A 17,534-nucleotide genomic window follows, 5' to 3' on the forward strand; every position below is an offset into this window, starting at 1 on the left:
CCCTTAACGATGCAGGAGATCGTCAACTCCTATAGGTCTGGAACCATGACTGGCAGTCTGGGGACGAAGGTACAAATCCAACCTAAAATAGATTGAACCTGCCCTAATAATAGGCCTTTACTTTTTAGAAATTATTTTCACGCGTTTTCTTAATTCTGATAAAATTTAGCCATATAGAAGGGAAAAATCGTATTTTCCTTAAAAACACTCTTTTATTCTAATTAAAACTCTAAAAAGTCAACCAAAGTCAATTTATCAATGCTAATTGAATTAGGAATGAAAAGAACCTTCTAGAAGAAACTTGAAGACTAAAATCAATTCTAATTGCATTAGGAATGATAAATCCATATTAGGCCCTTCTCTAGATCATTGGGCCGCATATAAGTATCAAATCGGGCCCAGTTTAGTAATTTGGCCATAACTTCCTCATTATTCATTGGAATTGGGCTTATAATATATCATTGCAAAGCTCTTTTCAAGCCCCATCCAAATACACCATTATTGGACCCTTTTTATGGACCAAAACAAAGTGGATTGGCTGTTTTCCTAAAATAGGTTTTCAAAAATAGAGAGAAGAGAAAAGAAATTAAAACTATCCGCAACATTAGACTTTCCACACTTTCACTTCATTCGATTATGATTCGACGTGACAGGTACTCATCACTGGGTTTGGTTTTGGGGAGACACAAATGGGTGTCTACAGTACGGATATTATGTTTTCATTATGTTCATTATTTTATTAAATTCCATTTTGTTGTGTACTAAAATAGCAAATAGATGTGAAGGAATATTGTTGCTAAACCGATATCAAGCAGATCTGAGACAACCTGAAACCGAGAACAACCCAAACCGGGTACATTTGAAGAACCGGGTAATTTAGAACACGATAGCCACCGTTTAAACATGAAAAATAAAATCAACCCGTTGTTAACCGAAACCGTTTAAACATGACAAAACCCCGATAAACCCATATTGTTTACAACCTGTAACAAGTTAGGATTGAACCGTTACCCTTAATAAGTTATGATCGAACCGTTTACAATCCGTAACCAGTTATAACTGAAATGTTTATAATCTGTAAGTACGTACCCCCTTATTACAGATGAATTTTATTTATGTATTTATTTTGAATTCTTTTTTTGTTTTATTAATAGTAAAACGTTAGTGTTTAATTTGAATGATAAACTATTTTTCTTTTGTCCTCTAACGAGTAATGCCTTTTGGAGCACTATATTGTATTATTTATTATTATTTGATCCTTAAAATCATTAAACCAAAAACGCACATAAAGTGAAACCACTAATTAATACTCTTTATGATCTACTGGGGTAATTATTAAAGAATATTGAGGTTATACTATACGATATACGTTAACGAAACCCATTTAAAACTAGGATATACTATACAATATACGTCAAACCGATTGTAGTTTAACTTGAACTGATTACAATCGAAACCGATTATGACTCGAACCTATTATAACCCGATCCGCTTAGAAGCCAAAAACAAAAAGAAATTGTAATAACATAAAACTAAACTCACCTGTTATTTAGAACCGACCCAAAATGACTCGTTCATAAATCCAGCCTGTTACAAACTGACTCGTTTCAAACCGAAAACCTATAAAATGAATCCGAAACTGAACCTAAAACCCGATAGACATCCCTATGTATTTCATAAAACTCTTTTTCAGTAACAATAATAAATACATTAATTTAATTTAAGTGATGATTTTTTTTAATTTAATTAATTAACAAAGGAAATTAATCGCCCGAAATTTACTAGTAAGGATTTCAATAATCGTGAATATACATGGTCGGATTGATTCACACGTGTACGACCAACAACCAGCTGTGTTATTTTATAATGAGTTTCAATCTCACTGTTACAGCTATTCACCTTCATCTTCCAAGTCAAAAATCAAAAACCTTCAACTATGCCTCCCCCCTTTTCCTTCGAAATTCGCAGGAATCCCATAATTTGTTTTTTCAAACCTCATGGTGGAGGTGAAGGTGACATTGATTTTGAGTTGGATATAAACCAAACTACATACCTCCACACCGGGGTCTCAGGTAATAGCCGACAACAGATTGTGTCCAAAGAAACTATTTCCAATTTTATCCTTAAGCCCCAAAATTCATCATACTCGCTGCGAAACTTGAAGATGATAACATCCGGTGCGGATACTGTGGTCCAACCTGCCCACCTCCCAAGCATCCGTGATTGCCACCCCCTTCCGACAAGTTTCCAAAATGCAATCAAGTCGTACCTCCAGAATTATCACGCCCTTCCTCCCCACCTTCTTAAACTCCTTGACCCAAAACCCCAACCAAATTTTGGCACACCAAGGTTTAAGCTTATGTTTGAAAAGCTTTACCTATGTATGACAACCTATTTTGATGCTCTGCAGGTTGTTGATGCACCACTTCATTTCTCTGTCATAGGCTTGAAGGTTTCACACCATGGTAATAATTTCCCTTATTATAGAGCACCTTTCCACACTGTCATCATGGATCCTCTTGTTTGTCCACCATTTCAGTTGGGTTATACCCCCCTCAGCCCTGATACTCGTATAGCTTGTTGGAATGTTTGGGGAATTACAAGACCTTCTTCGTAGCGAATTTCAACTACCTATGCAAGGCTCACAACCCAACAGTAATCGTGTTATTGGAGATCAAGCACGCGGGGGAGAATGTGGCTGCTATGATCAATCAAGTCAGGGGGAGGTATTATCACTTGGCGACGCCGGTCAATTCTTTCAACGGAGGTGTTTCTATGGGATCCCGGTGCAATAATGATGGAGCATCGTCCAACCATTTTCCCAAATTCAGTGGTTAATGTTATCATGCAGGGTAATTATAATTTTAATCGCCTTTACTCTAATTCGTATCAACAGTTAATATGTTTTAATTTTGTACGGAGTATTTTTTGACTAACAAATGTAGTCTTATTTTATTTGCTAAATATTTCGTAACAACTTGTGTACTTTGATGAATATGAATTTGAAATGGCAGGGCTTACAAGCACTGGAGGCACAAGTCGTCCCAATTAATCAGGCTCAATGCACTAGATTACTTTTTTCAAGTTGATATTGAAGATTTGGTCAATGTTTGGACTGTATTTTGTTCTATGACAATTAGCTTTTGATGTTGATGTTAATTTGCCTTTATTGTGAACTAAAGATCATTTATGTTTCTGTGTTGACTTATGCTCTTTGTTGCATCTCATATTTTAGAAATCAAATTATTGTTTATATTCAACAATTAGAAGGAAAAAAATTATTGAATATCCGATCAAGTCGGGGTCCAATTTTGTTTCAAGTCGATGGGGGTTTTCCCATTTATTAAGAGAGTTGAGCTTACATTAAGGTCCAAAGTTTTTGATTTTTTTTACCCTTAATGACCTCATAATAAGAGAGTTGTGCATAAGGACCTAAGGTAAGCATTTCGGGAGTTATGCATACAAGATGGACCTAATCACCGTAATTGTTAACAAAATTTTGTATTAGTTTTTTCTTTATAAGTTTTTTCCAAAAAATTCTAACCCTCCTTTTGCAAAGAATCATAACATTATTAGCTAAAATTATAATCATCGGCTAAGTTGATTGAAGGAAAAATAAAGGAAGATCGATGAAATGTGAATAAGAAGTAGTTGCATGAGAAGATTAAGTTGCCTAAAATTGATCAACCAAATCAATTAATTTAAAGTTATATGTCAAAATATAATTATAAATTAAATTAAATTTTAAACTAAAAAAATTAAGCTTCTTTTTATGTACCTAACATATGTTAATTGATGATTAAGCCAATTTTGTAGTTGTTCTCAATACCAATATGATTACATTTTTTAGCTAGATATTTTGCGTCATTCTTATGATTAAATTTATTTTTCTCCAAAACTAAAAATATTAGTGAATTAAACTAGTTTGCACCGGTAAAGTATCAATAGGTCCTTAACGGTGAAAATAAAAATAACATGTCCTTAACGGTAAAGTGTCAATAGGTCCTCAACGCTGAAAAATAACATGTCCTTACCTCTTTATTAAGATATCTATAACTTACAAGTCAACTGAGTGTACTACTTCCTTTAACTGGATTGTGACAATTAGAACATTTGACATACCAACATAATTGAAGCAAAATTAAAATAAACAAAGACATAATCACCTAATAGATAAGGCTTTCTTAAATCAAAACAAGTCCAAAATATATTAACAAAATAATGGTATTTTAACTAGTGTGCATATTAGTTTTTGAATTTGTTGTAATTTGTTTTACAAAGAATAATTTCATTAGTTTTTGACTTTGTTGTAATTTGTTTTACAAAAAATAGTTCTTATAAATATCCATTTCTCATAACTCATATAGGAAACCTAATTTATACATATGTTATGTATAAATTAAATGGGGAACCAACAAATATGTAAAATAATACAACTACCCTAAGAAATTATCAGAAAGCAATATACTTCACAAACGAGATCAGAAACAAGCACAAGTATGATACACAGAATAAAGTCATTGTGTAGCACATGGTAATTTTTTAATCAAACCTAAAAAATTACCTTCAGATTCAGAGCACCTAATTAGCATACAAGTCAGACAAAATGGGGACATAACTGTTCTTCACAAACATTACCACAAGAAATTTAAACTATCCTTAAAAGAGATGTGTTGGTAATGTACTACTCAATTGAGAACTTGAAGGCGAGGGGATTCTTTCGAAGCAACTGGACAATTACCTTCTTCCCAGCCCTAATCTTTTCACCACACATCTCCTTAACCCCTTCTCTAATGTTGCACAACACAATTTTCCCATCAGAGTCTCGTTTCACAAAAAGTTTTGCTTCCCACTTTTTATTTTGTCCCAAATTTCAGCACAATTCTCGTATCCAAATAAACTGAAGTGGCACTACAAAAAATAAGGAATTTAGCTACCACAATAATTCGTTGCTAAACAACAATTATTGGTTGCTAAATAGTTAGCAACCAATTTGGCTACCAATCACATTGGTCATAAAATAGCTGGTCGCTAGCCTTAAATAGAGACTAACTATTTCATTTTTTGGTTGCTAATTTAGAGTCGGTTTTAAAATCCGTCACTATATTTTATCGACCAAAAAACTAAATTTCATTGTTAAAATAACAACCATAAAATTATATTTCGTTGCTACACAAAGAGATGATTATATAATTAATTTAGTGGTATAGTGACCAAAATTAATATTTTGTTGCTAAAATTAGCTACCAAAAATGAAATTTTGTTAACATTAGCGACCAAAATTAATTTTTTGTATCTAAAGATAGCTAGCTACCAAAAATGAAATTTTGTTGCTCCACTTAAATTAGAAATAATATTTTTAATAATACTTCAATTGGATTATGTTTTGTGTATCATTATACTCCAACCTACTAACTAATAATACAATTGTAAAAATGTACAAACATTTGCAAAATATACTTCATTATTTAACAAAATGTAGCGTTAGTGGCACATTACAATTGTAAAAACTTCATAGCAAAATAATTATATGCTCACTATAAAAAGCATACCCACAAACTTCAATTATAAAGTACCTTCCTATAATGAACATGTTCAAACTAAAGATCATGTATCATGTGCAAAAAAAAAGCCCCAACTACATCATATATGTGCATATTCAACACTGCAATTGTATGCCAAAATGACCCATTTGAAATAATGTTCTCATGATTCCACCAAAATTAGCCCTCAAGTCAAATACCAATGTTTATAGTTTAGATGGAGCAAATATGAAGGCTGACGGGGTTGTGATGAGGACGAACCAAGATCATTTAAAGTATAACGCCCACTTATAATAAGCTGGAACTGTTCCTGTAGAGTCTTTACATTCTGGTTTGTTGCATCAAGCTTCTCAGTTGTAACATCTAGCTTTTGAGTTGTTGCATCAAGCTTCTCATTAGCAGCATCGAGCTCTTTTCTTAGTTGCAAATTCTCTGAGTTTAGTTGCTCAACGTGGCTTTCCAATTGATTAACATGATCAATTCGTGCTTTCTTTGCATTGTTATCTTTTTGAGACTTATCAAAAACTGTAGTTGCTGCCGAACCAAGACCATATATCCTCCCTTGCTTCCACCCTCCTAAAGCCTCCAACAACAACTCATCTTCTGATCGTTTATCCTCACTTTCCAAGTTAGCAGCTTTTTTGTTCTCAAAATCAGCCTAATAAAACAGATAAAACATACATACATGTTTTAAAAACAAACATAATATTTACCAAGGTTGATAGGTAAGCAACACGTAGGAACAACATTAATTAAAATAAGTTTTGTAGAAAAAAATTATGTATAGACAAACCAAAATTTATACTATATATATATATATGACTAAGATCAAAACCTGATCTTCTTTTGAGCCTTATCAGATATAAATGCAAAAATATGGCAAGTACTACCAAATGTGATATTATTTTTCTTGTTTATGGGCAAGAAAGTTATATGACCACTACTAGGTGAAAAAGAAAATTTATTAGCACCTGCTCTATATATCATCATCAAATTATATAGGTGTACGTATGTAAAAAAACAAGACCAAACGGTATAACAAAGAAGCTTAATTATGAAAAAACTAACTTACTTTCATAACAAAGCATGAGATTTCAAAGCAATTATAATAATTGAATTCAGATCAATGAATAATACTTGCAGAATATTTTTTTTAAAAATGAGAATATACCCAAACAGTCTCAGAAGTCTTATCAACAAACTTTTCGTCCTTGTTCACATGAGCTTTTCGATAGACCTCGCTTGGAGTTACCTTGCGCTTTAAATCTTTCTCCTAATTTTTTAAAAAGTAAACATATAGTAAAATTACAGAGAGTTAGTAATATTAACATGTGCATGGGAAAGATAACGTTACCAGATCAATCCTTAATCTCTCCGTTGGTTTAGATCCTTGGCAGTGAGGAGGCATTTCCTTTTCAGGGTTCTTTTTGTTTAGAGAACATTGTTTCGACTTCTTCTTGAACTCTTCATCTTCTTCTCTAAGCTGCATAATTTGAGTCTTTATGCTAGGAGCGCACCATTTTGCATCATACTTTGTTGATGTGCACATTGAACTTATGATACTTGACAATCGCCTCTTACATTTCCTCTCCCATCCTTAGCCACTAAGGGATCCCAAGAAAACTTTTTCTAAAATATCACCATGGGAAAAAAAAAAACTTAGAGTACATGGAGGATAAGGAAAGAAAAGCTAGTAACGGAAAAAAAAAAAAAAAAAAAGATAGCTCACCTTGAAGGCATTCCACCATAAAACCTTAGCTTCTCGAGGTACCATTGACCAATTACACCATGGTCCAAGAAAGTACATCTTATATGATGTATTCACGACTGCATTAACAACCTCGGAATCATGAAACCTGTTTCATAAACATTAATTATTATGAAACAATTATTCAAACCCCTTCTTATCATCAGCATTGAAATAATATGTTGAGCATAATTACCACACTATTTTTTTCAAACTTAACTCTCAGTTTTGTACAATCGCAAACCACACCATACATCGTTCATTAAGCATTACTTAAACCTACCAGAAACTAGTAGGATGCAGAACTTTATCTCCCTTAGCAGAATTCCCTGTTTCATCAGATATACTATTTTCTATTTCATGATTATTTATTTCAGTCTCATGATTGTTGGCTTCCTCCTCATGATTGTTAGTTTCCATCTCATGATCAGAAAAGTGAGGTTGTTGTAAAGAAGAATGATCATGTGGCACATTCTGGTCACTCTCTTGCTCTGTTGGTGGTGGAAATTGAAAGTGGCTAACTGGCACATGAACAAGTATATGTCGAATTATTGGACCCATCCCATTATAGCCACCTCTGCGTCTACACTTGGACATATTCTGCACAAATCCAAACAAAGTGAAAATTTTAAATAGCTCTGTAAATGTAAATAAAATTAACACATATAACCTGAAACAGAAAGATATGCTATGAAAAATTAACATTATAAAAATGTAAAAGAATCAATAAAAAAAAAAATTCATCATCATCAACATAGGCCTAGCAAGCGGTCCAAAAAAGACTAACATTGATAATAAAATAATAGTTCAGATTCCCTACAAACTTATAACTTAGAGATCAAAAACTTATACAAACAGTCATAGATTATCAATTAAACAGGGTATAAAAATAGCAGCAGTCCAAAAAAGATCAACTTTCAGTCATCCACATCTAAATCCTCATCTTCTTCTTCATCCTCAACCTCATCTTCGTCTTCATCCTCATACTCATCTACTTCCTCATCGTCATCATCCTCATCCATTCCATCGTCCTCTTCTTCTTCTTCCTCGACACTGTCAGCTGCTTCTTCTCCATATATTTCTTCAAAGGTAAATTCATCTTCTTGAATGTATACATCAACATCAGAAAGTGAGGATGGATTATCAATAAAATCCTCTTGAAATTCCACCTCCACATTTGGTGCATCGATAATTCCTCTTGCCTTGATGTTAAACACAGCCCACCATTGGTTTCTTTCGTTGCTAGTATTAGGACATGGAGTAAAATACACTTGCTCAGCTTGATAAGACAATATAAATGGATCATACTTTGGATATTTTCTCATATGATTCACCTCAACTACTTTATACTTCTCATGTGTCCTTGTACCTTGTCCTGGATCAAACCAATCACATTTGAATAAGAGTGTTTTAAAACACTTTTTATCCCCAAAATACACTAATTCTATGATTTCTTGTAGAATTCCATAGTAATCATTTCCTTGAACACCTTTCACACATACACCATAATTCATGTTAGACTTATGTTTTCCATAGTCAAATGTGTGAAAATGGAACCCATTAACATGATATTGTTTGAATTTTTGAACCCTTGTTGAAGGACCAAGTGCCAAAGAATAAATTATGTCGTCGTTTGTGCCCGTTGCAAGAACCTATACCAAAGATACACTCTTAAAGCCAATTTAAAATATCCTCAAATAGAAATGTAACAAATTTATAGCCAGTATGCTACTTACATATTCCTTGAACCAACTAGGAAATTTATCTTCATACTTGGACCAAACTTCAGCCTCATTTCCGCAACTATGTTCTCTAATAATTTTCTCCTCAAAAATGCTATTAAAAGGTTGCTTTAGTATATCTTAAAAAACTAACTATTTGATGAAAGTGTATAAAAGTTGTTGGACATGTAATTACCGTTCATATTCTGAAAGTAATTCAGAGTTATTAAGGACATATCTGTGTGCAGTGTTGTAATCCCTCTCATCAAGATAACAAAATTTACCGTTGGAGGAACTATGCCCATCAATGCTTGAGAAAATCTCAGGTAGGTCTAAGTGTTCTTGAACACATGGATCAACTAATTCTTGAGTGTTAGCCTTTGTGTCAACATCTTTCTCAAAATACAGAGAGCAAAAGTTTGAAATTTCTTCGATTAGGTAGGCATTACAAATGGACCCTTCAACTCGAGATTTATTTCCTACCTTTTTCTTCAAATGATATAAAAACCTAACAAACAAAAATAATTGATTTTTTTTACTTGATTTTTTTTTGACATATATTGAAGTAGAAGGAAAATATGCCAGAATAAAAATTAAGGAAAGTAAAGATGAATGTATATTTACCTTTCAAAAGGGTACATCCATCTAAACTGTACTGGTCCTCCAACTTTTGCCTCATATGGTAAATGGACAGGAAGATGCTCCATGGAATTGAAGAAACTAGGTGGAAGTACTCTTTCTAACTTACAAAGAATCTCAGCAATATGTTCTCTAATCGTACCATCTCATAAAATTTCAAAGTGGCCGAGCATAAATCTCTAAAGAATTGACTTAATTCAGTCACAACATTCCATACACTGATAGGCAGAAGATCCTTAAAGGCAATTGGCAATAAACGTTGCATAAAGACATGACAATCATGACTTTTCAATCCTGATAACTTGCATTCCTTAGTATCAACACATCTACTTAAATTAGATGCATAACCATCAGGAAACTTCAACTTCTTCACCCATTCACATACAAGTTTTCTCTTCTCCTTAGGCAAGACATATGAAGCATTTGGCATCACTTGCTTCTTTGACTTTCCATCACGAGAAATCACATCTTGAACTTCTAACTTCCGCCGCTTACAAAACTTTTTTAGATCTTTTCTTGATTCCATGTTATCTTTACTCTCCCTTTAACATCCATGATAGTGTGGAACAAGTTATCAAAAACATTCTTTTCAATATGCATGACATCAATATTGTGACGTATCAAGAGCTTGCTCCAATATGGGAGCTTCCAAAAAATACTTTCCTTATCCAATGATGCTCTTTGCCATATCTTTGCAAAACTTCTTCTTGGGTCTCTTTCATCAAGCTCACTCCATTTGCTTGAATCTTAACATTTCCACATGAACAACCTTCAACTTTTGGCAAAGATGACAATCTCTCCTTAATTTGCTCTCCACTCAATCTTGGTGGAGGGGAAGAACACTCAATTCTATTTTTGTAGAACCCACTTTTATTTTTTCTGAAAACGTGGTCATGGGTTAAGAATTGTCAATGACAATCAAACCATGTTTGCTTATTTCCATGAGTAAGAGTGAATGTTTTTGTCTTCTCCATGCAATATGGGCATGCTAGTCGACCGGCCGTACTCCATCCGGACAACATACCATAAGCGGGGAAATCGCTAATTGTCCAAAGCAATGCAACTTTCATTTGAAAATTCTGTTTTTTAGAGATGTCATAAGTTGGCACCCCTACATTCCAGAGCATCTTTAGCTCATCAATCAGAGGTTGCAAGAAGACATCGAGATTTCCCTTAGGGCTTTTTGGGCCAGGAATGAGCAAACTTAAAAACATGAAAGGCTTTTTCAAGCACAACCATGGTGGCAAATTATAAGGAGTTACAATCACAGACCAACAAGAATATTGAATCCCTGACTTACCAAAAGGTGAAAACCCATCAGTACAAAGGCCAAGTCGAACATTTCTTGATTCTTTTGCAAAATCTTGAAATGTTTTGTCAAAATCAATCCATGCCTCTCCATCACACGGATGAGCCATTACACCTTCTAGTCGCTTAAACTCTGCATGCCACCTCATTTGCTTTGCCGTAGATTTGGTAGCGTACAACCTTTGCAATCTTGGAGCAATTGGTAAATAATGAAGCATACTTTTAGGACTTTTCTTACCATTTGCCCTTGAAGGCTTGAAACGACCTTCGTTGCAAACAACACATTCTACAAGATCTTTGTGTTCCTTCCAAAATAACATACATCCATTGGGACATACATCTATCTTGTGATGCGGTAGTTTTAGTCCATCAAGTAGTCTCCGAGTCTTATAAAAATTATCAGTCATCTTGTTCTCCTCTGGACACATATCTTTCATTAAAGATGTAACACTATCAACAACTCTATGAGGGATGTTATATTCACATTTGATATTTGTGATTCTTGCTGCAACAGAAAGCCAAGACATGTTAGATCCATTGTATAGAGGTTTCTCTGCAGCTGCCAACATGTCAAAGAACTTTTTTTGCTCTAGAGGTGGGTCCTCATCTACAACATCTTCTACAACATATTCATGTCCAAATGCATCCATTACCATGTCCTTGTAGGGGTTAGACTCTTCTGGTGTAGTGGTGAAACAACTACTTAAAGTTATATTTTGAAAGTAGTCTTCCCCATGACATGTCCAACGATAGTAATCAGGTTGAAAGCCATTCTTGTAAAGATGTAACTTGATGGTGTCTACACTTTGATATGGGATATTTTCACATTTTGAACAAGGGCATTTCATTAAGCCATCTATCAATACATTTTCTTGGACACTAGCAAAATCAATGAATTCATCAACTTTGTTAACAAAAATTGAACTAAGAAATTTTCCATCATCAAGTCTCTTATACATCCATCCTCGATCTGAACTCATACTGCTGCAAATTAATTTTTGTTAGTTTGTTCTTTTTTTTTAAGTGTTATAATTGTTTACTCATGTTTATTAAAGTAAACTAGAAACTAAAACTATACTTCTACTAACAAAGTAGCTAGTTACTTTGATAAGCTGCCATAAGGTGTGGTTAGATATATAATAGTTGGTTCATAGTATATCATTGACTTATATAATAGGTACTTTAGTATATAAAACTATAAATGTTTACTCGTTATCCAACATAAAGTGGTGGAAAGATTAAACTTGTTGCAAAGTTATGATTTGTATATTGAAATAATAGGATTATTATAATGAACTTGCAAATTAGTACCTTGTGAGTTGTGTAGTAGTCTTACGCATTATGTCAATGATTGGATTATTCTAATGATGTATAATAAAGTAAGCTCACTAAACACATCTAGAATCATGTGGAAACCACCTCATTATAGAAATCAAACTTTGACTTGCTATATTCCAATTATATATTAAGAAATAAACAACATTTTGACTTCTGGTGTAAAAATAGCAAGCTAAATATCTACTCAATAAATGAAACTCCCAAATGAAAAGTAAGATATTTTCTTATAACTAAGCAGGTTCATGTGTGATCAGAACAAAGCATAGACTATCTATAAGCCATTTATCTTTGTAATTTAACAAAATACAATCGCATAAAATCTGTAGCAATTAAATTAATAACAACACTTGAATAGCAAATTTATAGATAGATTGTGACCAATAATACTTCACTCAGTATTGTAAATTAACAAGCAAAACTACTTTCATATGATATATCACAACAAGAACTACACACAATTAACCAATAAAGCACAATTATTGTGTATAACTAAATAAGATTAGCCCAGAAAAATTAAGATACTATATCACAAACAATTGCTAAATTGTTTAATTTTATCAAAATTCAAATAAATTGAGAGGCTTGAATACCTGAAATTGCTAACTAATGGACGGTGAAATTAAGTCGACGACGTTAACCCTTATTCTCCATCTTAAGCATAAATCCTTTCGTCAAAGCAACCGTAATGCTCATCAAATTGTAAGTCTTTTGCTGAATTGAGATGGTCTGACCACGAATTTTGCAAAAAAATAAAAATTAGGGAGAAATTGACATAGAAAGAGGTAGCAACTAGCAACTATGCACAGTAAAATGTAAAGGGTTTGTAATGTTGGAGAGAGAAGCTACTCAGTACTCATAAAATGCTTTTGGTCCTTTTGTTATTTCAAAAAGTAAAATTTTCATTCTAAAAATTTTAGGCTCCGCCAAAATTTTTATTTTTGCGCCATAATAAAAATTTAGTGACCAATTTTTAAAAAAATTTCTCTTTTTTCTTTTTCTTTTTAACAATGTGTTCAATGAATAGATTTTAGTTGTCTAGATTTAGCAACCAATATGATAAATTTTTGTCTCTATATATTTTAGCAACCAAAATTTGAATGGACAAGTTGGGATTTGTAGAATAGCAACCAATGTATTATAGTTGTAGCTATTTTAGCTACCAATTATATAAACATAGCTATTTTTGGTAGCTAAATATCCCTATTTTTGTAATGTGGAGCCTTGCAAATTTAAGAGGCACATTTTGCAAAATTAGCACACAAACATAAGCTTATTTATATTGTTAAACAAACAATGTATTATGATTGTCATTATATACTCAATTCAACCACAACATACCATCCTACCAACTGCTCTGTATGGATTTGTGTATATGACTTCAAAATTCGCTATCTAGCTACACCTGTTATCTGGAATGACGAGTGTAGTTGAGTTCTGCCTTCTCCCTTTCAGCATCATTGTCCTTTGGCTCAATCTCTTCCGAAGAATCAGAAGATATCTCAATAAATTCACTAGTGATATCTTTTCTATCACGCCAAATAAGTACCTTGAATGCCCCATCACCCATATACAATAAGTCCAGTATATCACTAGCCTCTATACTGTTGTCCTTCACGAAATCATACCATCCCTCCTTAAAATATATCTCTATGCCAAATTTATCTCTAATCTTGTTCCACTTAAACTGGTAAATCTGTGTGCTATCTCCTCTATATACTCCAACATCTTCTTTACTCCTTCGAAAGAGTTTACTAATTCGTTCTGGAACAAACTGGTATAAGATTTTAAAGTACATGTTAAAATTTAAGCTTTACAACAAGACTTGTTATGATTATACTTAAGTTGTGTTAATTTAATGACATTGCTTACCAATTCACACTGCTTCTCATAGTTATTCATGACGGTGAACCATGTTTAACCTTCCTCCGGCATTATCTATAAATTTAATTAAAGATTGTATTATGTAAAATAGTTAATTAGTCATCCGTCATTCTAACACGTGCAAGATTCTATAAATTCTAGATAAAAATGAAAGGGACTCAACATTTACATCATACACAACAATGTATACAAATTATATCCCATTTATAGTAACCAGGACTCGATTTTTGTAAATATTTGTATATAAAATTATATAAGCGGCTAAAATTTAGAGGGTTACTTATTTAATAAAAACAAATGTATTTAGAACATGAGCAAATTTAATGATTAAAAAACAATAATTTGGAAACATTGGGCAGATCTAAAGATATAAGACAATAATACGGAGTTTCAAAAAAACAACACAATAATTTATTTTTTCAAAAATCACCGATTCACAACAACGATTGTTTAATCAAGCAGATCTAAATACATAACATAAGTAGTTGGAATCTTGAGTACACGCAACACCACATCTGAATGTTTTTTCAAACAAAGAACACTCTAAATATTCAAAAAACACTCAAGTTCTATAATTAAAAACATCATTACATGTAGATATATCTACTTAAAAGGCATATAAGGAAATTACGTTGTGGGTGAGAGTTATCGTATTCCGATAGTAATCAGCGCAACCAAATTCTTCTACAGTGGAAATGGAAAGAATCAATTTTTTTGATTGATTTACCCTTTGGTGGTGATGTTGCCGGAGTTGAGAAATGGATTTTAGATGAATGTTAGGGTTTGATCTTTATCACCGGAGTACTTTAAACAAAAGGATAGTTACTCTTTTTAATGTTTCCTCTTAAAAAATATAATATGGGTGGGGTTGAGAAGTCAGAGGGACAAAGAATTAGCAAGCGAAAAACACAATTTTTAAATTTTAAAAAAGATTTTCTTGATCGTTTGCTTTTAAACAAATTATGGATAATTAATGTTTCCCTCTTAATTTAATTCAATTTTTATTATTTAAAATATATTTGTAACATTAATTTACTAATATAATCTAGACCCAAAAATTTCAGTTAATTAAACGTCTTATAAATATTTAAAAAAACTAAGAGAGTGAGGGATAGCTTTAGTGGTTAGATCTCCCCTCCCGGTTGCAAGAGATCTTGGAATCGATTCTCATCACCAGCCCTTGTGGATCTTTAAAAAAAAATTATTAAAAAAATTAAAATGCATTACAAAGTTACGAATAAAAGATTTCATTACTACTATTATTGAAACACCAAATGTAATAGTCTATGGGCTATCTGCAGGATGATTTACAAAAATATAGCTTTTAAGAAATTTATGAATCATTGGTTTACCGCGCATCACTTTCACGGTCTCTGCTCGTTGATTCAGTAATGGACTCCACTCTACTAAATTCAAGGAAACAATCCCAACCACTAAAGGCATTGTTGTCCCATAATTAAAGGCAATTAACACACCATGGTGCGGTTTAAAAGGGGGTTAAATTAGATAATGTAAAGGAATATTATATGAACAAGATAAGAAGAGAATTTTGTAAGGAAAATTTATAAAGTAAGTAATAATTATAAGAGTTAAGCCAATCAAATGGACCTTAACTTTGACATTTTTCACCTTTAAGGACCTTATGTCTATTTTCCCACCTTTAAGGACCCGACCTAAGTTTTTTGGTCACTTAACTCACCTATAACCATGAGTTTACTTTTCAAATGTTAATGTATAGTAATATTTTTTATATTTTTTTTAGGGAAAAAAAATAAACTCATGGTCACTTAACTCACCTCATGGCATACACCAACCTCATGTATTTACAAGGGTTAGATGATGCTACATGGTGCCGCTGCTTTCCAGCCACAATGAATGGCATAGCCCAACAATGGTTTGGCAACTTGCCAGCCGGATGCATAGACAGCTCCAAGAAGCTTGACTACCTGCTTGCGTCCAACTTCTCCATGAACATCCCTACAAAGAAAACAAGTTTGAACTTGAGCACTATTAAGCAAGGGGAGAAGGAAGGGCTCCGTTCTTACGTCAGAAGAATCAACCTGACTAGAATCCAAATTCAGGGGCTGTCTGACGAAGTAGCCTTTATAGACTTCTTTAAGTGTCTAAAGGACGAGTCAACTTTCAAGTTCGACTTCGTCAGAAAGAGGGTCTTCACCCTTCAGCAGGTGTTGATAGAGGCGGAAAGCTTTATACCAGCAACCGACCTCTGATCGCCTAGCAACCTATCGGAATCCAAGAAGTCTGACAATAAAAAAGATAGTCAAACTGCTCAACCGGCTAAGAAATAAGAAGAGACCAAAAAGAGAAAAGATGTTTGGGCGGTTAATGAATCTGACTAGTTGTCCTAGGAGAAAAAGAAGGAACTCAAACCGTACTCCCTATGGTACGAGTTTAATAAGGACTGCAACTTCATCCTCATAGAGATTAAGGACCGGCTGACTCTTGAGAAGTCGAATCCTATGAAAAGTTCCATTCAGTCACGGAATAAAAATAAATTTTTTCAATACCATGAGGAGATTAGCCATGACACCAACGATTGCTTCAGCCTCAGCGGGCGTTAGATGGTCAGGCTGACAAAGAGATGTTGAAGTCCTATATCTCTACGTCCAAAGGGACTAATAAGAAGAACTCGGGATAGTCGTCCAAGACTATCCAACCTACTAATAGCTCGGACACTGACAAAGAGCCGGTCTACACCACATCAAGAGGATTTAGGTGGTGGCCCAACTATTCGGGGCACCAAGGACCATCTGAAGAAGATGGCCAAAGCTTCTAGTAAAGAGCAGGCGTCTGCCAGCAAAACCTTCCCACACGTCCTTAATATTAAGAAGGACCGGGGTAGCGTTTGCCGTCCGCATGACGATCCGATTGTCATTGAATATAAGGTCGCCAACCAACTGGTTGGATGGATACTTATAGACACTAGTAGCTCCTCGGACATCATCAGCTATAAGTGCCTGCAAAAGCTGAAGTACAAGCCCAGCAGCATGCATGCGCTTTCCCATCCCTTGGTTGGTTTTGGGGGTGGAATGGTGTACCTAGTCGACATGATTGATTTACCTATCTGACTGGGAGAAAAAGGAGAAAGGCGGCACCTAGTCGTCAAGTTCTTGGTAGTACAGGAGTTAACTTCATATAACATCATTATAGGCCGTCTAACTCTGAACGAGTCCAAGGCCGTCATTATCCCTTCCCTCATGCTGCTGAAGTATGAAAGGGATGATGGTTCTATTGTCTCCCTGATGGGGACTAAAAGACGACTCAAGAATGTTTTCTCTCATCCGTCAAGCCCATCGTGGCCTCATCCGGCCAAGGACAAGAGCCAGTAAACCTTGA

The 17,534-nt window shown here is 33.9% G+C and overlaps 2 protein-coding genes across 7 annotated transcripts; both read right to left on the reverse strand.

Moving 5' to 3' along the window:
• Positions 1-5,455: 5,455 nt before the first annotated feature.
• On the reverse strand, positions 5,456-15,069 carry LOC110724162 (activating transcription factor 7-interacting protein 1-like). 6 transcript variants are annotated; one of them, XM_021903555.1, is made up of 9 exons: positions 14,809-15,069; positions 14,166-14,231; positions 13,635-14,067; positions 12,887-13,022; positions 7,574-7,890; positions 7,273-7,399; positions 6,898-7,172; positions 6,715-6,816; positions 5,456-6,201 (listed from the first exon to the last, which is right to left on the reverse strand). In XM_021903555.1, exons 7-9 carry the CDS (start codon positions 7,090-7,092, stop codon positions 5,731-5,733), a joined length of 768 nt encoding a protein of 255 aa, XP_021759247.1. In that variant the 5' UTR covers positions 7,093-7,172; positions 7,273-7,399; positions 7,574-7,890; positions 12,887-13,022; positions 13,635-14,067; positions 14,166-14,231; positions 14,809-15,069; the 3' UTR covers positions 5,456-5,730. The 6 variants fall into 6 exon arrangements, 3 of the variants coding, with proteins under 3 accessions (XP_021759247.1, XP_021759248.1, XP_021759249.1); XM_021903556.1 differs by lacking the exons at positions 13,635-14,067; positions 14,166-14,231; XM_021903557.1 differs by lacking the exons at positions 14,166-14,231; positions 14,809-15,069 and having other exon boundaries at positions 13,635-14,113.
• Positions 13,702-14,195, reverse strand: LOC110724046 (B3 domain-containing protein At5g57720-like). The gene is made up of 2 exons (XM_021903445.1): positions 14,166-14,195; positions 13,702-14,067 (listed from the first exon to the last, which is right to left on the reverse strand). Exons 1-2 carry the CDS (start codon positions 14,193-14,195, stop codon positions 13,702-13,704), a joined length of 396 nt encoding a protein of 131 aa, XP_021759137.1.
• Positions 15,070-17,534: the final 2,465 nt, after the last annotated feature.

This window comes from Chenopodium quinoa, unplaced genomic scaffold (assembly GCF_001683475.1).
Source record: "Chenopodium quinoa cultivar QQ74 unplaced genomic scaffold, ASM168347v1, whole genome shotgun sequence".
NCBI lineage: Eukaryota > Viridiplantae > Streptophyta > Magnoliopsida > Caryophyllales > Amaranthaceae > Chenopodium > Chenopodium quinoa.

What these genes read in the sequence shown, in the direction of transcription:
- LOC110724046 (XM_021903445.1), bottom strand. Translation starts at nt 14,195, where the DNA reads ATGAATAACTATGAGAAGCAGTGTGAATTG. An exon ending in ATGAGAAGCAGTGTGAATTG is followed by an intron (nt 14,068 to 14,165) that starts GTAAGCAATGTC and finishes ATCTTATACCAG; the next exon opens with TTTGTTCCAGAACGAATTAG.
- LOC110724162 (XM_021903556.1), bottom strand. Translation starts at nt 7,092, where the DNA reads ATGTGCACATCAACAAAGTATGATGCAAAATGGTGCGCTCCTAGCATA. An exon ending in AGAGATTAAGGATTGATCTG is followed by an intron (nt 6,817 to 6,897) that starts GTAACGTTATCT and finishes TTAAAAAATTAG; the next exon opens with GAGAAAGATTTAAAGCGCAA. An exon ending in AGACTTCTGAGACTGTTTGG is followed by an intron (nt 6,202 to 6,714) that starts GTATATTCTCAT and finishes CTGTTTTATTAG; the next exon opens with GCTGATTTTGAGAACAAAAA.